Source organism: Podarcis filfolensis (assembly GCF_964270895.1).
Source record: "Podarcis filfolensis genome assembly, chromosome: 1".
NCBI classification, from domain to species: Eukaryota; Metazoa; Chordata; class Lepidosauria; order Squamata; family Lacertidae; genus Podarcis; species Podarcis filfolensis.
In genome coordinates this window covers 56077843-56103466 of record NC_139604.1, presented here as the reverse complement: position 1 = coordinate 56103466, position 25624 = coordinate 56077843, and the positions used below count along the sequence as shown (strand labels likewise).

At 44.1% G+C, this 25624-nt stretch overlaps 2 protein-coding genes across 9 annotated transcripts in view; one reads left to right on the top strand and one right to left on the bottom strand.

Moving 5' to 3' along the window:
- Window positions 1–24948, top strand: part of SLC19A1 (solute carrier family 19 member 1) — a 27728-nt gene extending 2780 nt beyond the window's left edge. The window contains exons 2-7 of one of the 3 annotated variants that reach the window (XR_014547606.1): window positions 8063–8341; window positions 16551–17307; window positions 18965–19157; window positions 20150–20291; window positions 21578–21993; window positions 22094–24948. Coding sequence is in view for 2 of the 3 variants with exons in the window: in XM_083611799.1 (XP_083467925.1) it covers window positions 8165–8341; window positions 16551–17307; window positions 18965–19157; window positions 20150–20291; window positions 21578–21751 (1443 nt within the window). In the remaining variant the exon portion in view is untranslated. Of the gene's footprint in view, window positions 1–2663; window positions 2793–8062; window positions 8342–16550; window positions 17308–18964; window positions 19158–20149; window positions 20292–21577 lie in introns of those variants that run through there. The other 2 variants (XM_083611800.1, XM_083611799.1) reach the window with 2 other exon arrangements.
- The window catches only part of COL18A1 (collagen type XVIII alpha 1 chain), a 156520-nt gene continuing 153993 nt past the window's right edge, over window positions 23098–25624 (bottom strand). For all 6 annotated transcript variants that reach the window (XM_083611263.1, XM_083611265.1, XM_083611264.1 and 3 more), the window contains one exon: window positions 23098–25624. In XM_083611263.1, the coding sequence (XP_083467389.1) occupies window positions 25411–25624 (214 nt within the window). In that variant the 3' untranslated portion in view covers window positions 23098–25410.

Below are 25624 nucleotides of genomic sequence, written 5' to 3'. Positions count from 1 at the left end.
GATACACAGGAAAGTTTTTTATTCAGGCCTAAGTGGATGGCAGAGTATGGTATTTTCAGTAAAACCATTTATGTTACATCCAGCACTTTGAATTTCACCCAGAAAGAAATGGGCAACCAACACAGCTGGTGTAAGAGAGGAGCCATGACGGCGGGAGGGGGGGGGCGGAGAAGGGTTTACTGAAATTCACAAGCTTACACTATGACCAGTAGAAGTTGGCATAGCCATGCCATAGCAGTTGTCAGTATAGCAGAACAATAGGCTTGTCCTAAAACGTTATTATGGTATGCGTGCACTATTCCTTTTATTAACTTGTAGGAATGATAATGCTCAGACCTTTAGACTTCCGGAGGCGGCGCCATTGGCAATGGCGGATTCCCTCTAGTCTGGAGGGAGAAGCTCCGCGGAAATCGGGTCTTGCCGCTACGGCGAAGCGGGGACCCTTTCGGAAACCACAGGCGGGTGAAGCCTGTGACCGTGGGACTCGGCGGGCACCTTCAGCGCCCCCCCCCAAATCGCGAGGGAACCCTGCGAGGGGGTCCGGAGCGTAGCGGGGAGATCGGCGCGGTGCTGAGAGTCAATTGCTCTTTCCGTGGAGTGAAGCCGCGCAGCTGTTGCCAGAGAGCGCTGACCTTTTTCCTGTGACAATTCGGCTACTAAACAACTACCCGTGAGTAGGTGAAGTTTCAAAGATTGGGATCAAAGAAAAAAAGGGTCTAATTTGGCACTGAAGCGGGAAGGCGTAAACAGGAAGTTTTTTTCATTTTGGGCTCTCTTCTTTATTGTATTCTGTTGGATCAGAAACCCCCTCATAACTGCTTTACTTGCGTCCCAGATTATTCTTTTTTCAGTAATAGTATTCAAATTTATCTCAAAATAGTCTCTCAAGGTTTTTTGGGCCTTCTTGATAACCTCTTGATCTCTAAACAAGGTGTCATTCATCCTCCATCTGAAGGAACCGATTGGTGTTAGTTTCATCTCCATTTTCACAGCATTATGGTCGGAGCAAGTTTTTGGGCAAATTTCCACTTTTCGAGTCTTAGGTGCCAGTCCTCTAGTTATCCATATTTGGTCAATTCTTGTCCATGTCATTTTGGCTTCAGAGAAGAATGTTCCCTCTCTTCCTAAGGGGTTCTTAGGGGTGGCATGCATATTTGTGGTACGACAAGGTTAAAGCACATAAAGCATTTAAAAACCATATTGTCAGGAAAGCATTGTTTAACGTCTGGATAAGATATAAAGACTTACTTGAAAATAAAACCCCAAGGTGGCTATCACCAATGGAAGCAAAGGCTCAGAAAAAGCTCAATATGGAGGCCAAATGGCCGAAATATTGGGAAATATTGGAACAAGAAGGAGACAAATTGAAATTGCAGAGTTTTGAGAAATTAAAAGATAAAGTGCGAGACTGGCTTCATTATTATCAAATAAGAGAGGCCTATAATTTGGACAAAAAAAATTGGCTTCCAGGTGGAAAAATCAAAATTGGAAACAGAACTGTTAGATCCAAAAACTAAGATGCTTTCAAGAATGTATAACTTGCTGTTAAAATGGAATACGCAGGATGAAACGGTTAAATCTGCTATGATTAAATGGGCACAAGATGTTGGACATAACATTATGTTTGCTGACTGGGAACAGTTGTGGACCACCGGTATGAAATTTACGGCATGTAATGCCTTAAGAGAGAATATTATGAAAATGATATACAGGTGGTACATGACACCAGTCAAGCTTGCAAAAATATATCATTTGCCCAATAACAGATGTTGGAAATGTAAAGAAAATGAAGGTACATTCTTTCACCTTTGGTGGACGTGCCCAAAGATTAAGGCTTTCTGGGAGATGATCTATAATGAAATGAAAAAGGTATTTAAATATACCTTTCTGAAGAAACCAGAGGCCTTTCTCTTGGGCATAGTCGGCCAATTGGTGCCAAAGAAGGATAGAACTTTCTTCATGTATGCAACAATAGCAGCAAGAATACTTATTGCAAAGTATTGGAAGACACAAGATTTACCCACCCTGGAAGAGTGGCAGATGAAGGTGATGGACTATATAGAATTGGCGGAAATGACTGGCAGAATCCGAGACCTGGGAGAAGAGTTGGTGGAAGAAGATTGGAAGAAATTTAAAGACTATTTGCAGAAACACTGTAAAATTAATGAATGTTAAAATGATGTTGGATTGAAAATAAGTGGCATTAGCAACAAAGTTAATAAGAATATGCAAAAATGGATTGATAATGGATGAAAATATAGAGTTATAATATGTTAAGATATAGAGTTAAGATAAATGAAAGAGGGTAAGGATTTGTTGATTTAATTATGTAAATGGGAATACAAAAAGGGGAGGTGTGAGGAGGTCAAGGAAACAAGCTAATGAGTTTAAAGATACAAAAAAAAATGGATTTGTTTTTAATTTTTTCTTATCTATTCGCTTTTTTTGCATTTTGTATTTTTATTTTCTCTTTTTTCTCTTTTATGTATTTTTGGTATTTTTTTTATTTCTTTCTTTTTATATGTTTTCTTTTTATTCTGTAAACCTTTGTTTTTTGTAAAATCTCAATAAATATTTTATATATATAAAAAAGATAATGCTCAGACCTTTAATAACCTTTGATCAAGAATGGTAGTTTTTTTTTCCATTTCATTTTATTTCAGGTCTATGCATCTGTCGCAATGGTGTTGTTGTTTTTAAAATAGTTGCTTATCGAAAGTGGTGACTCAAATGAGCATGCAATGGCATGACTCTGCAGACTTTAGTCCCCGGTGTTTCAAAGATCAAATAAGGTAACACCTTGCTATCTTCTTTTACAGAAGGGTTTACTGAAATTCACAAGCTTACACTGTGACCAGTAGAAGTTGGCCCAATAAAATATAGAGCTTTTAAGTTTCTGTGGAGTTCTGGGGTTTTTTTTTTAATTTAATTGTAAAAGATGCCTTATTGGAGTATCACTTTCATTTAATACTTTGGTTTTCTTTTGTCAGTTTTTAATGCCGTTTTTACTAGCTGCTGGAGTCTCAGCCAGTGCCCTACCATGAAACTTTATTAGCAATGCAGTTGTTTGTGCGTTTAGTCAGAAATACATCCCACTATGTTCATTTGGACTTGCTTGTGGGTGAGTATGCATAGGGTTGCAGCTTAGACCAATTAAATTGAGACAATACTGTAAATGCCCTCCCAAACACCGTGCTAGTATTACATGTTCACTACATTGCGTTGTGTCAGCGTTCTAAGATGTAGTGCTTAATTTTTTTTAAAGACAGCGTCTTATCACTTGGACACAGACACAACCAAATTGGGAACCTCCTGGCTTTCTTGACTACACAGACTACATCTGTGTATATAAGATATTGATGGTGTGTGCACGCGTTTGTTTGTTTCATAAAACAGGCTCACAACGTAGTATTCAGGGAGCATTATAATAAGGTCTGGGGCAGTGGTAGACCTAGGGCATAGCCACAATCCAGACTGGGATTCAAGCAGCATTACATATAAACCTACAAAAGTTACTAGCTCACAAATAGCCTGGAAGAGAATAAAAGTATCAACACACTTCCCCTCCCCCAAGCAACCCTGTGGGGGTCAACTGGAGGCAGTTGATTTCATTTATTTTTTTGCTACAGGTGAGTTGGTTAAGTTTAATTTTCAGGCCTGTATTAGAGAATAAGAAAGGAGGTGTTGTCAGCAGCAGCATGGCACTCTATTTATAGTTATTTTATAGAAGATAAAAAAGGCTTAGTTGTGGTGTATTTTCATGCAGATAAAACGTTTGAGGAGCAAAGACCAAGTGAGAACCAGGGCAATAAAACAATGAATTTATTTATTTTCTTAAAAGAATGTATGTTTTCCTAAGTGTAGATGATTTGGCTACCACCCTGCTAGTTGTATTTCTGGCTCATGAAGCTAAGGAAATCTGGCGCTTGGTAGCACCTGGGATGGAGAACTGTAAATCTCACAGATACTGTCTCTGAACTCCTTGGAGAAAGAATGGGAAGCAAGTGTTATACAGGTGATACGGATACAATCTGACGAAGTAAGGCTTGATTGAGTTTATTTTTTCTTTTTAAAAATGTTTTATTAAAGATTTTCTTGGTTAGTAAACCAAGCCTTGTCTCTCTTTTTCAGGTTGTGCAGTCTTTTCTACAGACCATTTACATTTGTTATGAGACATTAGTGTTGAGTACAGTATAAGGTCAAGACAAAGAGGGTGGGGAGAGGGGGGGTGAAATTTATATTTTGTACAGTGTGCGTGTGGGGTTTTGTGTCAGAGTCAACTGGATACGTTCTCCTTCTACTCACTTGTTGCATTTCCTTGGTCGTGAGAGGGATTGGGGGCCCAGGGTGTGGTTGGTTGTCTGTGCTTGGCTGCAGTGGGGTTTGTTTGCATTCATAAGTGGGGGAAGGCATGTTGGGTCAGGTAAGCCAGATTGATTTGTGTGCTTGATTGAGATTCTAAATCAAGATAACAACTTTTAAAATGTGCTTTTGGCCAAATACACACAGCAACAGTGAGATAAAATTCAGCTGGTCTGAGTTACCAGCAGTAAAAATAAGATGATCTAAAATAACACGATATATTGTAGAATGCTCTCCCCTGGGAGACTCACATGCAACCTTCATTACATATCTTTAGGTGCCAGGCAAATGTTTCTCTTCTACCAGGCATTTGGCTGATTAGATTAACATTCTATGGCTTTTTAAATTTGCTTTGGGTTGGTGGTGGTTTGGTTTGTTAATATATTTTGCATTCTCGTTTTGTATTTTTCTGTTGTGAACGGCCCTGTGATCTTTGGATGAAGGGCAGTATACATTTTTTAAAAATCACTAATGACTGGTTCCATTTTGATGGTGTTAAGAAGAGAGAATTTAAGTCTTCAAAATGTACCGAAAATGGTTTCTATAATCCCAATACAAACAACACATCTGCCACCAGATCTCTAGCTACTTTGGTCAGGATCCAAAGTGTCACATATTCCCCCCCTTACACAAATTTCATACACATCTCCTGTTCCAGTGGCAACACTGTACACCTCTAGAAAGTCAAACCTGAAAGGTCCAAAGTGCGTTTTGTCTCTTGGAGGGAAGGGGATTATCAGCTAGCTCACCTCCTACAGAGCAGTGGGGTGTTCTGCTTGCTCACCCGTAAGATTGCCCTAATCCACTATAACGCTGTCCAAACAGAAGTGAGATGTTTCCTCTGTATGACCTGTTGACAGAGCAGAAAAACCTGGCTGTCAAATGGGGTGGAGAGAGGGTCCAGAAAAATGCATGGCTTAGCAGAGTGTATAGCTCTGAGAGTTTTCAAATGGAGTTGCAGAAATTGGACATACTTGGATGGTACCCTGAATCATAGGTTTTCAACCTTTTTGAGTCTACTGCTCCCTTGGCCAACTACCTTCTTTCTGCGGCACCCCTGTGGAGCCCAGTTATGTCACCCCTTGCCTGCAGAGCTGGCAGCCTCTCAACCTTTTTCCGAACACCCTCCCTTGGGAGTCTTCCCTCAGCCTCTTCTCCTCTCTCCTCTCTCCTCTCCCCTCTCCTTGGAAGTCCTCTGGGCAGCTGCTCCTGCCTCCCCTGGTCCCTGAGAGGCCTGCCCACCACCAAAAACTGCTCAGGAGGGTCAGCTAGCGGGGGTGGCGGGTGGAGAGAGAGAAGGGAAATGCTTGGACAATCACATTAGCGTGACATGTAATTTCACCCATTGCATTAAACTGTGGGTGACCAAGTTCCACTGGGACTCTGCCCACCCTGCTCCCAGGAAGAACATCACAGTGAGGGAGAGACCAGCCTGGCACCATCTGCTTGCTGGCCAAGGAAGGAGCAGCTGCAATAGGTTTTTTTCCCTTGCCTCCCTGGCAGAAAGAGCCTTTGCTACAAATGCTAGTTGCCTTGCAGGGGTAAAGGATACCTGCGACCCGTCTATTGGTCAGAGGTGCAAGAGCCGCAAGAACTCCTGCCGGGGAATGTCATCCTGGGATGGAGAGCTGGATACAAATGCCCACTTCTAGCTCACGACTTTATTGTGCCTGATCCCTCTCTCTCTCTCTCTCTCTCTCTCTCTCTCTCTCTCTCTCTCTCCTTCCATTTCCCTTTGCTCATTCGATTGTTTGGTTTGTAAGGCTGGTCTTTCATTTCTTTAATTGATGTAAGTTGCTTTGGAAGGCAATAATTGTCAAAAATTAGTACATTATAAGAAACTAAAGATTGAAAATTGAATGTTTAATGAGCTGAATGTGAACCTGTTGATCCTGAAAGCCAAGAGGAGGTAATACCAGCTGAGCAATTATAGGGGGTTGCCTATAACCAGTGGGCCTGTGGGACAGATTTTTCTCAGCATTGTGTTTCAGAATGCAACAGCTGTCATAGAAGTTTATTATCCTTTGAATAATAAGGATGTTAAAAACAGCCTGAATGTGATGGGGGGGGGGCATTGCTAGTAGAAACTAGTAAATATTAATTATTTAAGTTTTTATGTCCCATTTTCTCCATTTTACTGGTGAAAGCCAGCTTTGCAAATAAGGTAGGGTTGCCATATTTCAAAAAGTGAAAATCCGGACAGAAAAGTTGTGGTGTTGTTGTTTTTTGCCCCAAGTTGTTGAGTGTTTGGCAACTCTAAATAAGGACAATATCCATATTACAATTGGAGGAAGAAAAGCGTCAAATATTGTAAAACTACACCGACAACCCCACCCTAAAACAGCAGAAAAAATTCTCCTGAAGAAGTGTAGGAGAATAGCAGCAACTCCACCTAGGAGTGAGTGATACCAGTTAGGCACCAGGTAGGCATCTCTGGAGAGCGTGTTCCAAAGGTGTTGCACTACCAGGAAGAAGGTCTCATCTCTGGTACCTCCATCTGCTTCATTGATGATTGTTCACTGGGCGGAGTGTGTGTACGGAGTTGTTGCAGAGAGAACAATGTAGGGAAGGGTTTCTTATGTTAGTCTAAATGATTGAATGCGCACATATGAGAGATGCTGGGCTTGTGGATAGGCTGGCCCCAGGCATTTATGGGCTGCCCCAAACCAGCACTTTGGCCAGTTTGGTTCAGTGCAAATTGTGGGAACATTAGAAGCTGCCTTATACTCAATCAGACCATCGGTCCATCCAGCTCAGTTGCATTGTCTTCCTTGTCTGATGATGGCTGTCCAGGGTTTTCAGGTCTCTCTTACAGTTCCGGCATAATATGCTCATATATATCTATATATATCTATACACATACACTTTATCTGGCCTTTATACTGTATCTCAGGGTGGGTAACAGTAATTCAGGAAAACAACCAAAACAGAATGAGGCCATAAAACACATACATAAGACCATTCATTTCCACACTGCTGAATGAATTCCAGTCATGTATCAAATGCTTGCATGGCCAGCCATGTTTCATTGCACTGAAGCCTCCCGTTCAGAGCCTCTTCACAACCACTTGAACCAGCTGAAAAACCCAATTGGTCTTGAAAAGTAATTTCATGTATGATGCATTCCAGTCTAACCTGGTCAGTAGTTAATCATAAGTATTAACCACTGTTATTGCCACTTATTCCTTATTCAGAGCCTGTGTGTTACAGCAGCGGCAGTGTTAGATTTGTATGGCTGGCAAACTTGGTTCTTATCCTTGCTCAGTTACGATGTGGCCAAGGTGTCCTTGGGTGTTTCTCAGCCCACCTACCTCGCAGGGCTGTTGTGAGCCTTAAAGAAACCTCTGTTCTAAGCTGCTTGGAGTAAAAGAGTAGAAAACAATGATGCCAGTATTTACCATTCATTGCTTCCAAATGTATCAGTCCAGCTGAATAAACTCTGCTTCAGCATTTCTTGGTTTTTTGAAGTTCTGATCTGGCAGCCTTCAAGCATTCAGTTGAAATGGTCACAGGCACCATGTGGAAGGGGACTTAAAAGGCATTGCAGTGGCAGCAGGAGGGCGGGAGCCAGAGTGTTGTTTGTTCTCTTAGATTTGTAGCTACAAAATTAACTAAATTCCTAGCCAGATGATGGGGGTATTAGTTTGCAGTGTTCCAACTAGGAAATTTGACATGGTGCCAAACTCTCCTTTTTCTGCAGACACACCTATGCGTGCTGGAGGCTTTTCTGTGGCCAAGGGACGGGGATGCTGTGAAAAGAGCTCCTCTCTCCTACAACTGATTGAGACAACGTGGGTGAGCCATGTCTGCTGAGGCCGAAAACCCCGAAAAGCAACCCCCTGACCCACCCCCGGACCCACGATGGAAGCTCCTTGTGTTCTACCTCTGTTTCTATGGCTTCATGAACCAGATCAGACCTGGAGAGAGCTTCATCACACCCTACCTGTTGGGGTCGGAGAAGAACTTCACAAAGGAAGAGGTGAGCTCAGGGGAGAGTTGCAGAAGGCCAAAGGAAACCCTAGCATGTGAACGGAGCAAGTTTTCCCAAGTAGCTCCTGGTCTGGGGCAGTAGGCTAGGGATGGCTGCTTTTCCATCCCCATATCCTTCCTGTGTGTGCTGGTGGGAAAATTGAGATGTGGAAGTGGATCAGTGTATGGCTTCAGTGAGTGGCCCATGGGGAGGAGAGGGGTGGCTGGGATGTGCAGAAGACAGGTGGGCATAGGCCTCCTGCCGTGCAGCTACACATTAGGATACACGTCCAAACATTATGAGGGCTTATCCACACTTACCTTTCCCCAGCTATTTCCAGCCACGGCCTGCAATTTAAAGCTCTGTGTCAGAGCACTTTTTTTCCTTCTTTGTAGCTTTCCCCATGGAAACCTGCTCTTTAAAGCTGTATTGGAGCAAACAGCAATTGGAAGAAAACCCATATAGACATTTGCTCCAATTCAGCTTTAAAGAGCAGGTTTTTGCAGGCGATGCTTGGGGCAAAACAACAAAAGGTAAGTGTGGATAAGCCCTGAGCTATCAGCAGCACAGACTAGCTTGGGAGTTGGTGGACTCTCGTTTGCTTGAGGTATTTAAGCAGAGGCTGGATGACCAGTTCAAGGATGTTGAGGCTGCATCCTGCATTGTAGAGCCTATGCTTAGTAGAGTGGCCGACAAAGTAACCTTCACGGTCCTTTCCAGTGCCGTAATTCTGTGATTCTGGACACAAAGGGTAGTGAGAGAAGAGGCTTGTGCTGAGCCAGTGCCAACGTACGTAGCCCTCACCATTCAGCATTGCATGCCTGCTGGGAAATGGATGGTGCTTCATGTAGTTAATAAAGTAATGAAAATCACTGGGAAAGTGTTTTATCGTTTGATCACAGTGCTGTAGGGTACCAATGTGCTTTTTTAAAAAAAATTAAATGCAACCAAAAAGAACTTTATCCTGTTGCCTGCCTACCTGTTGCCTGTTTAACAGTTTGAATTTGTAAGTGAATTGTTCAGCTGGGTTAGCTAAGTAAGCATCTGAATTGTCTGCTCACTGTGAACTGTTGTAACAATGTAAGATCTTTTTGCCCAGCAAGGAAGCAACATGTTGAAATGCATTGGGCTTTCTTTCTTTCTTACTCTTTCTTTCTTTCTTTCTTTCTTTCTTTCTTTCTTTCTTTCTTTCTCTTTCTGTCTGTCTCTCTGTCTCTCTGTCTCTCTTCAGATGCTGCATTGTTTTAAGATTCCCCCCTTTGTTGTTCCTTTTCCCATTCATTCTATCCATCTTCAGTTGTTTTGTTTGCTTTGGATCTAGCACTTTTGGGTGGCTGGGTACCTATGGGAGATGGGACACAGCGTTCCTTCCTGCTGGCAGATGGCATCAGAGTGTATCTTTGCCCCTAACTGCAACTAAGGAATTACTCGGCAACTTCCATTTCAACCATGGCCCCCATTTCTTCCACAATCTGCTCCTGGCTATTCTCTAGTAGTTTCAGCAACAAGTGGTGCTCTCTGCCAGGAGACAGAGGGCATCTTTGAAGAGTGCAGCGATAATGAAAAGGAGGAGGGCAGTGAAGTTGTATAAATTGCAGGGCATGTGGATGGCCCTGATTCTCATAAATCTAGTGAAATCCCTTGCACATCTTATGCAGCTCTCATGGACTTGCTTTGGACACCACACCAAACCATGTTTTCGACACTGATGGAGCAGTTAGGAACTCTAGCCCTCCCCGATCCCATTCATGGCAATTCCCTGCCTCTTTTTCCTGGTTTGAGGAGAGCCATTTAATCCCACCTGGCAAAACTGGTTTTCAATCCCAGGGCGAGCTCATACCATAGATGAGTTTTTGGACTAAATGGTCCAAACTACTGTATGCTCTGAACCAGAGTAGGAGGCAGGGGATCACCATGCAGAACTGGAGGAGGAGGAGGGAGAATGTTAGCACAAGACTCCTGGGTCCTCATTCACAATAGGGCAAGCTACCATTTGGCAGTACCTCTGAACTGCCCCAATTCTCTGGCTTGATCCCTTGGTTGGTAGCCTTGATCTGTCAATAAAACCTCAAGCTTCCAAGACATGCAAACATTTGCTCCTTATCTGGAAGTAACAGGCTAAGGTGCAGGGTTGTTAACTGAAGCTTCTCTCTGAGATAGTGAAGCACTGTTGACCTGTTACTTCCAGTAAGTAAACATTGGGACTGTCCAGGGCTCATGAATAGAGCCAAACCTCTTTGTGTGTGTGACTTGAACAGAATTTCAGGGAGAGGGTTCCACAGCAAGGAGGTATATGTTTCTGCTCAAAGGAGATGGGGGCACTGCCATTCTTCCTCAGGTGACTTTTGAGGATGAATACACCCTGGGGACTTTATTCCACTCAGTTACAATTACAGTCAGAACTATCATTTTTGCTGGAGGATAATTGGTGTGTGTGGACTGTGGAGGTGGTGAGAAGAGGGGAGATTTGGGGGTGTGATTTACAAAGTAAAGAACTGAACATTACCAGGTAGTAAATGCCTAACAAGGAATCAAACTGAGTACTGGAACATTAATTTGATATAAACGTTTTAGTATTTGCTTTTTCTACTGATGTCTCATTTAAAAACAACAAATGGATCTAATCACAGATTTCAATATTACAAAAAGCCACATGCTGAAATCATAATCTTAGGAATGATCCTATTGCGCGAAAGAAAAATAGCAAGTATTTCTGAGTCTCGTCAGTTTTCAGCAGAGAGTTCACCATATGTTTGAGTCTTTTCCATTCAAATCATTGGGATTTTAAAAATCAGATCATGCCCTAATACAGGGGTCCCCAACCTTCTTAGGCCCACATAAACAATTGCAAATTTAATAAATTGCCATTGGCACCACAGAATTCCAGTTTCACAGAAGAAAAATGGGCAAAGCTTGTGCATCCCCCCCCCCAAAAAAAATACAATAGGCAAAGCAGCTGCAGAAACTCCAAAGCAGGCAAAAAAAAAAAAGCAGGCAACACCTCCCAAATATAGGCAAAATCCACATACCCCAAACAAAAGAAAAGTGGGCAAAACATCTCTCAAACACTTCCCCCCTCCAAAAAAAAATCAGTTAAAGCACACAAGCAAACCAAAAATCATGCCGAACACCCCCTACGTCATGCACAGAGGCATTCTGGGGACATTTAGGTCAGAAGGTGAAGTGTCTAGAGGGCCTGCAAAGGGCTTTCCACTTTCGCTCAGTGCCATTCATGTTGAAAATAATCCTCAATTGAAAAACTGAAAAGGGTGAGAATCTTGGTGGGTACCAAGGGAGTTTTGAGAGTGCCATGGTGCTTATGGGAGGACACCAACCCTAATGCATTGGAAGACCGACTGCCATGACAGATACGGAAATACAGATCATACTCGGGGAAGTCTGACGCTCCCCCTGCTTGATTTAATGCTACATTCAATTTCAACTGTTTGTTTTGTACAGTAGCAATTTTAGTACAATTATTTTACCTTGGTCTTTCCAAATAATGATATAAAAATGTCTGTGCCGGTGACCTCCCACATTTTTCAAAGAGTAAATATTCTAAACGTATTGTAAACTTTAATTTTTTTGGGTTTTTTTGTTCATGTTTTGGACATAATAAATAAGTTAAAAAGGCTTTCAGTTGGCTAATCTGCCCACTAGCCAACAGCGCTTCTGCTTTTTTTTTTATCTAGCAATTAAAAAAGCACCCTTCACAAATGTTGTATGGGTTTCTCTGTTACTGGCTTTAAGGGGAGAAGTCTGTATTCCACCACCCCCTCCAATTCTGAGAACTCTGAACTGCCTTACAGAATATGAGTTGGGATTGCAACAGCCTTGCTGAACTTAACTCTCTGACCTGCTAACCTAATTTCCTGGTGGTTTATGTTTAAACCATCTATCTCTCCCTTTAGCAATGAATAATTTCTATTTTCTGTCCTCAGATGCTTCTCTGGGACATGGGGCAGCTCTCATCCCACACAGGCCTGGCTGGGAGAGGTGACAGGGAGGCAGCCTACATACATACATGATCACGTAATTCTGCCTTCCAACTTTGCCCTTTTGGAAGGGCCAAAGCTCATAGACATGGTGATTACTGTGTGAGCAGTTTCTTTACATGCTGAAAGTACGGGGGGGGGCAGACTTAGGCACACTTTCTCATTTTTTTTTTTACCCCAACTCATCTCTTAACTTTTTTTGATGTTCACTGGAGCAATAAACCCTGGCCTGAAAGGAGCCTCCCATTTTCCACTTGGGGGGCAGCATGGATGGTGTGAAAGCAAGGAAGGCCATTCCATGGCTCTCACTCGAACTTTGTGTATCCTTCCAAGCCTCTCCCAGCCTAAAAGACTAGGAGATTGAGGGAAGGCATTGATGCCTTGCTAGTGATAGGCTGAAATTATCCTACAGGTTGAATTCAGTGAGGTGGTACTTTGAGACATATTGCTGGACTAGGGTAAAAAAATATGGTTCCAGCACATGCCAGTGGACACAGAGCAGTTCCTAGAGCAGGAAAAATTGTAGGACCATCTCCATAATTATTGCCCTAGAACAGAGATTTCATCCCTGTGTATTGGCTCAGCCTGTGACCTCTGTGTGTTCACATTTCCCAAACTCATTGAACAGAAAACCCAACAGGAACTGCCCATAAATAGACAAGTTATTCAAATTGGCTTAATCTGCATCCTTTACATTGGCTGAAAATGGTGGGAAAGGGGCAACTGCTTCTTAGTCATTCATAGCTGCTGCCGGCTTTGCCCAACTCGTATTATCTGCCCAGTTCCTCTTCTAACTCTTCTTGCATTTTCTTTTTAGTGGAGTTGTCTCTTTTCCCCGTTGTTTCTGCTCCTCATTTTGTTTGATGTGTGTTCCTCTCCTGACCTTGCTTGCCTTTTGACCCATTAACCAGGCCTGCCATCTTCTGACCCTGAAATGGCTTCTGTGTAGAATGGAAAGTTACACTGGAGTGGGGGGCTCTAAGAAGGTCTGCTAAGTGCTTGGATGACAGGCCACCTGGCACCCCTGTGTATCTCCATGTTGAAAGAAAGGTGCAATATAATAAATGGACTATATAAGCCAACAATTTCTGTGCAGCCCTCTCAGGATCTAGGACTAGCTGCCTTACAGATTTCAATATGAAGATAATAGATACAGTTCAAGCCCATGTACAGTGGTACCTCGGGTTACAGACACTTCAGGTTACAGACTCCGTTAACCCAGAAATACTACCTCGGGTTAAGAATTTGCTTCAGGATGAGAACAGAAATTGTGCTCTGGTGGCGCGGCAGCAGTGGGAGGCCCTATTAGCTAAAATGGTGCTTCAGGTTAAGACTAGTTTCAGATTAAGAGCGGACCTCCGGAACGAATTAAGTACTTAACCCGAGGTACCACTGTACTCTAAAAAGAAGAGCTGTGGTCAGGATTGCAGATTTGCCTTCAAAATATAGCAAAACAGTCAGGATGGCTCAGGTGTTAACTAAGGATTTGTGGATTTTCTCTCAGGCACACCAATTTATGGGCAATTTATGTGTAAACCATACACAAATGCCTGCAGTTTTATGGTCTGGGTAGCACTTAAAACAAAACTTGACAGGGTGGTTGTGCCAAATGTTCCTTGCAGCATCCATCATAATGTTTTGTCTCTCCTGATGGGGCAAGTGAATTTAACCTTCCGCGAGTCCTGTTCGCGAGGCTGTCCCTTCCGCACCTCCCCCCACTCATTGGGAGAAAGCTTTATTTATTTTTTTGGTCTGTGTCGTAGCAGGGCAGCTCTGGCCAAGGATCAGAGTCCCTCCTGCTGATTTGTTTCCATGGCTAGAAAACAGCAAGTTCCAATCAAATGAGGCTGGAAGAAGCTTAGCTGACCTCCTTAGCAAGGGACCTGGAAGGGGGGTGGTCTGCTTTTGGGCTCCCAACTAAAGAAGGAGCTCGAGATGTTTTGATTTTGCAAGACCAAATATTTGTAATTAGGCAACTGTGATCAGCAGGTGCCTTTCCAGAAATCGAGGGGCCCCCAGGACATTTTGCACAGTTCAGCAGATTTGAGTGTCACCAGCACCTCGCCTCCCTTGAACCAGCACACAGTGCTGTGCTTGTATTAGTATGCTTGCCTGCTCTGTGCCCTGTGTAAAGTGTTCTCAGTGCACTGCAAAACGATACCGGAAAACGGGATCAAAATAGTGCAGGGTTATGACTCCCAAAGTTGGTTGCAGTGAGAGCCTCTCCTGATTTAAAAGCGGTCATGGTTACAGAAAGCCAGTTAATCCAGAAGGAGGGTAGCAGCAGATTCTGGCTGAGGTTGAACTCCCTCTAAAGGACCAAGTTTGCAGGTTGCGGGGTCTGTCCAGACACTATACAAATCAATTTGTGGAAGGACAGGCAGCAGTGGCTAGGAGTGCCCTTACCAGCTTTGGCTGTTACAGCAGCTAAAGACCTTCTCTTAGTGTGACAAATCTTGCCTCAGTTACCCATGCACTGGTTACCTCCAAACTAGACTACTGCAATGGGTTTTAGGTAGGGCTTCCTTTGAAGATTGTTTGGGAACTTCAAGTAGTGCTAAATGCCAGCTGCCCAGATGTTAGTTGGGATAAAGCAATCAGAACATATTGCTTCAGTATTATATCAGCTGCACTGGCTGCCAGTTTGTTTCCAGGCCCAATTCAAAGAGCTAGTTAAAATAGAGTTTCAGTGGGTAAATTAGATTGGCAGCACATGTGATAGGGATTTTTTTGTGGTGTGCTCCTGTTTAAGAAACTCCCTTCCCCAAGGCTTTTATTCTACTCCTTGCTTTTTTAAAATTTTATTTATTTTATTGTAAGCCCAAATGTCTAAGACAAGCTGGAGTGACTGGCATCTTGTGCCAGTAATGAGGGGCTTAGCTGTAGTGCATCTGTGCTATTTGTCACTCTTGTTTTGTATTTATGAGTTAAATATTTATTGATTTTAATTGCATGGTTAATAAAGCTTTTTTGTACTGCTTTGATTTATTATTCTAAGCTGTCTTGGGCAACACAGAAATAGCTTACATATATCAGTAAAAACGACCTGAGCCAACAGTAACAATTCACCTAGGAGAATTCACCCTTGCCTGCCTTCAGCAAGCAAGTAAAGGAAACTTCACTGTGAACCATGGACTACTTAGTAATGCCTAGGTGGCTTGGTAAACTGACCCGGTCATAAAGTTATTACTACAGTAAAATGTCAGGTCATGCATTTTGGAAGATGGAATATAGGTCAGAGCGTTTACTGCTTGATGAACCATAGAATTCCATGTGGGTTTGCTGACTAAGGTTAGTAGTGAGAGCATACAAAGTACTGAGTGTGCTTTTCCAGACAGAGTTTGGATGTATTAATTTGGAGTTTAAAAAATTTAACATTGTGTCTGATGGCAGAATGCTGTGCATGCAGATTAAAGCCACCATTTCTTCAGCTGTTCCATGCTCTCACTTAAAGAGTGATTTGGAAGATCAACGGCATGGGATTTAGAGCATAGTCCTAATAATCATGCCAATCTCGTTTCGTAGATATGCAAGCACCGGGGTCAAGGGCCATAGCTCAGTGGTAGAGCATGGTCCCAGTTTCAATCCCTGGCATCTCTTGATAGGACCGGGAAAACCTGTGGCTCTCTAGGTTTTGTTGGACTAGAACGCCCATAATCCCAGACCATTTGTCATTAGCTGCCCTTCTCTGGTGCAGACAATTACTGAACTAGATGGGCTCGATATAAGGAAGTTTCCTATGTGGGGGTCGCTTTTGGAGGTCCCATCAGTGCAATCACTTTGGGTGGCGTTGGGGGCTTAGCTTGTGGAGAGTGGGCTCTGCCATATTGCACTTGTGGACCCTTGGATTATGGCAGAACACACACAACACAAAATCTAGACTGCTGTCTCTTGCAGTAGCCTCTTGCGTATGCGCTGGGGTGGTTGTGTTGAAGCCTCATTGATTTACCATGTGCTGTTGCTTTAAGAGGTGGCATATAAGGCCTCTGCACATCTTGCTCAGCAAAAGAAATGTGGGAAGAGAGCTCCAAATCAGTGGTTGAGGGAGAAGAGGGATTAGGTTGTTTGACTACAAGTATAATGAGAATCTTTGTTCCTAACATCTGGGATTCTCAAACCCAGCTTTGGGTTGGCATCACTTGGGGCTTTGAGGGGCAGCGTGTACATAGTTTTGTTGTTTGCTGTTGGAAGGCGTTGGAATTGCTTTGGTTTCTCTCTCGCAGGTAACCAATGAAATCACACCTGTGCTGTCCTACTCATACATGGCTGTCTTGGTGCCCATCTTCCTGTTGACCGACTACCTGCGGTACAAGCCGGTGCTGGTGCTGCAGAGCCTGAGCCACATTGCCATCTGGCTGCTGCTGATCTTCGGGACCAGCATCCTTGCCATGCAGTTCATGGAATTCTTCTACGGCATCACCATGGCGGCGCGGGTGGCCTACTCCTCGTACATCTTCTCCCTGGTCACCCCTTCGCGCTACCAGCGCATGGCTAGCTATTCCCGCACCTCGGTCCTCATGGGAGTCTTCGCCAGCTCCGTGCTGGGGCAGCTCTGTGTCACAGTGGGGGGCACCACCTTCACGACCCTGAATTACATCTCCCTGGGGTTCATGTCCTTTGGGCTGCTGCTGACGCTCTTCCTGGAACGCCCCAAGCGCAGCCTCTTCTTCAACAGGAGTGAGCCTGTGTGCAATGGCACCTCGCATTCTGAGCTGGACAAAATCAACGCTGGGGCCGGGGATCCAGTGTGGCACAAGGCCCCCACCTGGAAGAACATGGTCTTTTTCCGGATGTTAAAGGAGCTGGCGGCATTTATACGGCTGCCGCAGTTAAGACTTTGGTCCCTTTGGTGGATATTCAATTCTGCTGGCTACTACCTAATACTCTATTATGTGCAGATTTTGTGGAATGAGATATATCCCACAAGAGACAACAGGAAAATCTACAACGGAGCTGTGGAAGCTGCTTCAACGCTCCTCGGTATATAGATCCTCCCCCACTTCCCGTTTGAGCTTGATTATAACCCCACCCCACCCCTTTCTCTCTCTGCTTTATGCCCCAAATATGAATTCAGAGCACCTAGCAGAGTCTCCTAGACCATGGTCCTAAAGTACCGTATTTTTCCATCTATAAGACGCCCCCATGTATAAGATGTCCCGTATTTTTTGGGACTCAGATTTAAGAAAATGGGGGGAGATGGCTCAGATTATAAGATGCCCCCTAATTTTTGACATTCTTTTTTAGGAAAAAACCTAGTCTTATACACAGAAAATTCGGTACATTCATGCAAAGGCAATTTCTGCTAAAATGACTTGGGTTTAAAGCAACTTCAGGTGATGCACCTTAGGGATCTCCCTGCATGGAGAATCTAGGCCAACCATTCCACTAACCTTCCCCAACCGGGTGCTTGCAAGGTTGGTCTACAAGCATGCATTATTGTGTGGTAAAGCTCAGGGATAATGTGCATGCTCTGCATGCAGGTGGGTATAAGCTCAGTATTTGCCATCTCCAGCCAAAAGGGATTGTAGGGTCACCGTCAACCAGAACAGGGAGCATTGGGAGCAGATGCAGTAGTGGCTACACCTAAGAACTTGATCAGTCTGGTGCCAGCAAGGAAGCTGTGCTTGGAAAGAGCATTGCCTTTCCCGAGTTGCCTCTCAACTCTCTGGGTTTTACACTGCAGTTCCCCAGCTGGTAGCATGTTTTGAAACATCCTGTTAAGAGTTTTACTCTTTTCTCATACCAAGAATGGTGGTTTCATTTGCATCATCCTAAAAACCATGCTAGAACTGTGGTGTATACTTGGATGCATTGCATCTCTAGTGCAAAAGGCTGATGCCCATCACAGGAAATGTATTATGTTGAAAGTGACCCACCCCTTACCTTTACAGCTGGATCCAGAGCGACTTGGTTACTAAACGTTTTTAAGGGCTTGTCTCAGGACAAGTTTCCCCCCTACTTCTGTGAGAGTTGCGCTTTATGAAAAACAAAACCTTGCTTGCTAAATCCAACTAGGAAGGGCAAAAATTCCTCTCCCCATGTACATTTCATTGCAGAACTGACATAGAAATAACTTGCTGCATAGTCCTTCTAGGGCAGGGCATGGGAACCTGTAGCCCTCCAGATGTTTGAACTTCTGGCCGGGGGCAAATTCCAACATCTGGAGTGCCATCATCTCCCCCCCCCCCCCTTCCCGCTGTTCTAGGACATTTTTTTTTGTCGTTTGTATGGTATGTCCCCATTTTTCAGCTGCTCAGCTGTATACAGTTTTATTCCTGCAAACAAACAAAAAACTGTCCAGAACATAAAATATTCCAAGAAATTATTGGGGATTTTTTTTTTTGTCATTGTGTGCATGTTTGTATTCTAGTGTAAAGTGTTGGGTTAAAAATGTCTGAAACAAAAGGTGTTCAGGGAAGCAAAGGCAAGTGCCCAAAGAGAAATTTCTTCCTCAATTACCTTGGGCTTAAAATAATCTCCTTGGATATTTGGGGTAGAAATTGTCCCTTGGGTTTTTCCAAACAATGACTGTTCTGCTGTGCCCCTTGTTGCAAGTGCCGCTTTGGAGAGTGGAGGCCTTGCTGTCCATACCTGGTCCTCTCATCCATATCTTGACAACATGTATGTTTCTTTGCAGGTGCCGTCACCTCCTTTGCTGCAGGCTACGTGAAGATCCGTTGGACGCTGTGGTCAGAGCTTGTGATTGGTTTAGTGACAGCATTCCAGGCAGGCCTCCTTTTGCTAATGAACACTACTGCCAACATCTGGCTTTGCTACGTGGCTTACATCCTCTTCAGGGGCTCCTACCAGTTCCTTGTGCCTATAGCCATGTGAGTGGTGAGAACAACTTGATGACTAGGCCTCCATTAGTCACGCTGGTGGTGAGGAACATAAAGATTATGATATCCATCATTACCTGGATATATATCGTCATTCTCACTCTTTTCAACATGCAAAAAGATGTGGGTTTTTTTTTGCATGCGTACCCCAATATATAGTAGACCAAATTAGCTTTCTAGTATCTGCTCTGCTAAAGGAGGGATTGTAATGTCAATAAATATTCCCCCACCCTTGTAAGGATGCCAAGAATAACCTTTTGGTCCCAGGGTAGATACGTTGTTGGAGGCTTTTAGTATTCAGCCTAGGTTAACAAGCTACGGTGATTGCTGCTGATGTTCTGAATGATATTAGCTAATTTGTTGGAAGTGCTAAGGCGGGGATGGTTAACTAAATACAAAGAACTGGATTAGGTGGTCTTTAGCACTCTTCCAGGCCAGCAACTGTATGCCTTTAACCATTGGATATTTCACTAACATCAGTGATAAAAGTATTACAGCTTCCCAAACTCTCCTCTTGGTGTAAACACTCCCAAGCTGCCTTCTAAGGTCAACACAAAATAACCAGCATTAGCCCTATCTCTGTGCCATCTTCGGCTTGTAAGTAAAAATGCATTGATCTTTGGGAGTGCCTTGTTTGTCAGTGATGCTGCAGCATACCATCTGTGGCTGTGGTCCTGGGATGGAGAACCTGTGGCCCTCCCTGTGGGACTGCAAAAGTTATCACAGGGATAACTGGCTTGGCCAAGAATTCATAGCAATGTCACCTTTTGTCAGTATCGGGACTGTGAACTATCATCAGCCCCAGGGAGCATAGCCAGTGGTCTGGGATCATAGGAGCTGTAGTCCTTCATTGTCTGGATGGCCACAGGCTGGCCACCCTTGCCCTGAGCCATAAAGCGACCCTCCCTTTGTCCTTGGTGCCTTTTCAGTGCTTGCCAGCAGAACTGACCTGGCTTCCTCTCTTTCTCTCGCTTTCACCGAAGTTTCCAGATTGCAGCTTCCCTGTCCAAAGAGCTCTGTGCCCTGGTGTTTGGAATCAACACTTTTCTCGCCACAGTTCTCAAGACTGCCATCACTATCATCATAACAGATAAGAGAGGTCTGGGTCTCTCAATCCACCCTCAGGTAAGAAGCACAAGTTACACTGAGGCTTGCGGTAGTGGGCTTTTGACCAGTCCTAGCTGCCTTTGGGGCTTACTTTGTAGGTTCCTCCTGTGGAAGGAGGTCCTTTGAATAATCTGGTGAACCACATAGTGGGAACTCAAAGAGACTTATTTGTGGTGGATCCTCTTGCCTTGCTTGGACCACTTTTGGCTGTTGACCCCATTCCACGCATTGCCCATCATGTTTTGGAGTGGAAGCAGGGCTGGCAAAAACCAAAAGGCATGTAAGCCAAGAAAAATAGAACTTCTGTTCTTTATTTTCCTTATTTATTTATGTTAAGAGACGTATGCCCTTGCTTTGGGTAAGTTTCTAGGGTGGCTAGCAGTCACTCAGTTCTGTCCTTTCCAAAAAATGAAAGGTTTGTGCGAGAGCCTTAACACAGTGATCCTGAGCACATGCCAAATCACATGATTTCAATGGAACTTGTTGCCAAGCAAAGTTCTGCTGAGTTAACAGAACTACCCCCTAATAAACATGTAAATTGCTACTAATCCTTGCCATTTGCTGATTTCTCTTACAATGTCCTCAACAAAAGCTTCATCCATCCTACAAGAATTGAGCTTATATTATTATTTCTTTAAAAGATGCTGATCAGGAAGCTGCAAATGTAATCTGTTCCTGTAAGGGCTGTCATTGCTGGCTCATGGCTGTCATGGGCTTAACAAAGCCTTTGTAATTACCTGCTCATGTGACAAGATAAGAAATGATGACAGTGCATTGGAATAGCATGGCAGCAGGATATGCATGTGTGTTTAAATCTTCCTTACTGGAAGTAGCGGGCACAGGTTGGAGAAATATTTGGTTGGGTTAGTTCAGGTAGACTTTATCGATGAGGCTGGAGGAAAAGCAGGGTGTCTTTTTTAGCTAGAGTTCCAGCTTTATGTATGTCATTGCAAAGATGCACATCATGTGGAGTTCCTGCTGTCAGAGATGGGATATAATTTTGACTTACGATAGCTACATAGAACATCCCAGCTCAGATGCTGTGTTCTGGCAAACAGAAAGCAGTGGGAGACAATTGCTGCTATGCCTGTATGTGGGAGCTTGAGGGGAATTTTCACCTGGCTGGCCGCTAGAGTAGATGGGCCTCTGATCCAATGGGACTCTTCCTGCCCTTAAAGAGTTTCCCTCCTAGCTCTATTCTGTGCTTCTGTGGGCTGCTGACCATTTCTGATTTTTTTAGTGCTTTGGAGGAAAATAAGGCACAGGGCCTCAACACATTGTATCTCCCCCTTTCTCTTTTCCAGTTCTACGTTTACTTCAGCTATTTCACGCTCCTGACAGTGGTGTATCTTTCTGCATCTGTGTATGTGGCTGTGAAGCATAATGGATGCAGGAAACCTCCAGAGGAAGCACCACCCAAGGAACTCAGCATGCCAGTTGAGGACAGAGGCACAGAGCTGGCTAACTTGGAAGTCTGAGAAAATGGTGGATGGGGAAGAAAAGGAACTGGCCTACCTGCATACTCCCAGCTGGGATGTAACACACAGAACTCCCATGTTAATCAGCACTTAGAAGCATCTCAGCTTTCCAGAGTATCAGATCACTGCGGAAGGAAAAGGCCTTCCTTAACTTTAGGGCTTGTGCATCAGCAGCACGCAACCAGACGACTGGATTTCCCCCCAGTTTTGGTGGTGTGTGTGGCATAGGCTCCTGAGCTCAGGTGAGATTATGGAGACATTTGCCAGTGTTATGGTTGGCACCTGGTGATTTTATGAATGTAGTTTTAAACACTGATAATACTCTGCACGCTTTCCCCTCAGCCTTTAAAAGAAGTCAACAGAAAGCAAGATGGATGCAGGTACTTTTTTAAAAAAATAAAATACAATAGTTTTACTTTTAATGAAACAATCAATTTGTTACCAGTAAAGATACTCTGCTGGGAGTTATGGACTGCAATATTTGTTGAAGCTTTCCTCCTAAGAAAACTGAGCTCCTTCTCATATTTGGCTTTTAAAAGTCAAAGTTATGCTCAAGAAAACAGGACTGAGAGTAAGGCTAACTCACGTCCTCTCATCCATTTGGGACAGTGAGTGGGAAACACAATGCGCTTTTAACAATCACTTTAGATCCTCTGGAGGAACATAATCCTTGGAAAGTATACACTTGCATTTTGTTCTGACTTGTAAATTCTGGTTCTCGTCCACTTTCCCCACCAAAGACGACTGGTTTTCAAATACCTTCACTGTCATAATAATTTATACTGGCCGCAGTCGTATGCTCAGTGGGCATTTGAGAGGAAGGTGGGAGTGATCAGGTCTTTAGCAGAGTCCTGATGACTTTCCAAACTATCTTGGACTTTTCATCTGGTTTTGCCTCCAGGGGCCAGTTCCACGAATCCTGCTAGACCTGTAGGCCATGGGTAGTAGTCACACAGTAGCTGCTTAACATAAAATGGCGGCCATATGAAAAGGAGCATGGCCACAAAAAGGTGTAGCCGTGCCCCCCCCCCCCCAATCGGCACTCGCTTGCTCATGGAAAGCTCTTTGTGATGCTGTTCTGTTCAGAAGGGAAGGTGAAATGTGTGCTGGGAGTACATTCAGTGTAGGAAGACCAAGTCAGTTCAAACAGATATTGAACAGGAAGAGCAAATTATTGTGTATCGTGGATTTTTTCCCAGATACCACCCTGGTGGGCCTGTGAGTGCCACGCTGGCACTTCCAGCCTAAAAGGCACTTTCCCCATTCTCCTGGAGCAAATGGGAGTCAGGGATGTAGACAGAGCCCTCTGCAATTCCATGCAAATGAACAACAACAACAACAAAAAATAACAAGAGGATACTTTCCTTTATTCAGTGCCTTTAGAAAACAGTTTATAGAACACAACACACAACTGACAAAGATATAGAGATCCACAGGCTTTTAAAATTGCATTAAAAATTTCACAAAATACAGTAGACAGTAATAAACTGATTGTGTGACTTGCACAGGCTCCCTCTCCCTCCCTCCCCATCTGGTAATAAAATTTCAGAAAGACAATCAATGAAAGCTAGGTAGAAATTTAGCACCTTGGTTTGTCAAAACAGACTCAAACGCTCAGACATTAATGTGTTTAAAACAGAACTGATACACAGCAATCATCTGCCTGGCCAAGGCTTCTGGCATTGAAGTGGAAGGGCTGTGATGGAGGGAGAGGTACCAGAAGCTCAGTCACTGTTAAGACCATAAGCATGGCTTCCTTCACTCTGCATTCAGCGCTAAAATGGCAAAATACTGCTTGCCTACCTGTGCTTGGGTGACACACACTAACAGACAGTGACTGGTGTGAACCCTAGTCCTTCCCCCTCGAAAATGTCAGCACAGTGCCATTCTGCTCTGATGCGGCAGAAGAAATGCTGCAAAATACAGCTATTAGAAATGGCTTGGTTCTGGTGGTTCCTGCCACAGTGTATTAGGGACAGGGGAGAGAAATGAAAGGGGTCAATACTGGACAGAGATGGTTCTTAATTGCCTAAATTTTGTATTATCTCTTTATTTTGGAGCAGTTGCTAATAACAGATTCCAGATCTGAGACATTTAGGAGAACATTCCTGGCTGGAGGATTATAAATCTGATCACCTGCTACAAACTCAGCTCGCTATAGGTCCACCTGTTCTTCAGGGTCTCAGGTAGGACACTTTCACCTCACCTGTTATTTACAGTGGAGGTGCCAGGACTTGAACCTGGGTCCTTCTGCATGCAAAGCATAGGTTCTGCACCACTGGGCTTTGGTCACACTTCTGATAGGTTAAAGCAACAGAGGGTTCTGAGAGCTAGCATGACCCCCAAGGCTTCAGCCAGGAGGGCCCTGCCACTTTTGCACTGACTAACCTGTTTTCTTTGAATATGGCTAGTAGAGGCATCCTCTATGGAGAAAGGAGGAAGACAGGGCAAGTAAAGTATAAAAATGTAAAAAAACAAACAAACCACAAATCCAAATACTGATTGTTACAACGGCAAGCAGTTTCTTCTTCCATTATGGCCTGTAAAGAGACTGGCTGAGGCAAAAGTCACTTAGGAGCCTGTTAACACCTCTAGTTCTCTTTTAGAGCTAGACAATGTGAAAGGGGTGGGTGGGGGAAGAAGCAAAAGAGAGAACTCTGCCATAGCAAGGCTTGAAGGTTCAGTCTCACTGCTCTGGGCATGTTGTCTCAGCAAAGGATACTGTTAACTCTGCAGCAAAAATTGCAACCAGCTATGAAGAGTGTTGTTTGCATCTATGTTTGGAAATAATAAGGCATTATGCCGGCTGGTGAGTCAAGCAGAGATAAGGGAGTGTATTTTCTGCAAGCCCATATATTACTCTTGAGGGAGGGAGGCAGACAATCAAATTCCTGGTCTCTTTGGCAGGATTCCCCCCCCCCCCTTGATACTATGCTGGGCACACAACAGAAAAGCCACCTCAGTGTTTACAGAAATCTTAATTTTGATGATTATGCACTGTCCAGCAGGGTCTAAGCTTGTGTTATTTAGCACCATGTCCCCACTATAAGGCAGGCAGTGCCAAGAGTGACAAGTTATCGGGTTGTGTAATGCAGAAACACCTGCAGCGCTACACTGACAGTAAGGGGGACGCTGCTGTTTGAGGGCTACCTTATGTTAAGTCAGCCACAATAAATAGACTTTCTGACCTATCCCAACATGGCCTTGGCTTTTTTAAGGGGCCACCTGAGTGGAATGGGGGAAGAGAGGCAAACAGGGAAGCTTAACACACACAAACAATTCAAGGGTTAAACATGAGCAGGATTAGAGAGAGAAAGAGAGTTAACTGCTCCATGTACCACACTTGCCTGGAGATTGCCTTGCACACAAGCCTGTTCTGCTCCAGCCCCTCCAGCAGGCAGGTATGATTCACAGCAGCCACGCCAGGAGGAAAGACACAAAACATTCAGCACCAGAGCTACGCTGGAAGACACTCTTTGGCTTTGTCACTCATTCATCTGCTTGACTGATATATTGCGGAACTGCTTGGGCACATGATCCTGGTGGGGGGGTGGGGGTGGGGAGTGGGAACCGCTTGCCCATTTCCCCTGTTCCTTAAGGGAAAACATTTGGGTTCCCTTCCTCCACTTGCAGCCAATGCTTTTGTTGTGTGCCGTTTTTTATTTCTTGGAAGAAGTCATGAAGCTGTTTTCAATGCAGAGGACGATGAAGGCGTTCTTGCAGCTGCTGCTCTTCTGCTCGAGCAGCTTGCCCGACGCCAGCGAGGAAGCCTGCCCTGTCACCACCGTGTCGTCTGTCCGCCAGGTCTCGCAGTAGCTCTCTGTTAGCCGCCGTCCCTTTGAGTCAGAGCCGTGCCACACGGATTTCTGAGGC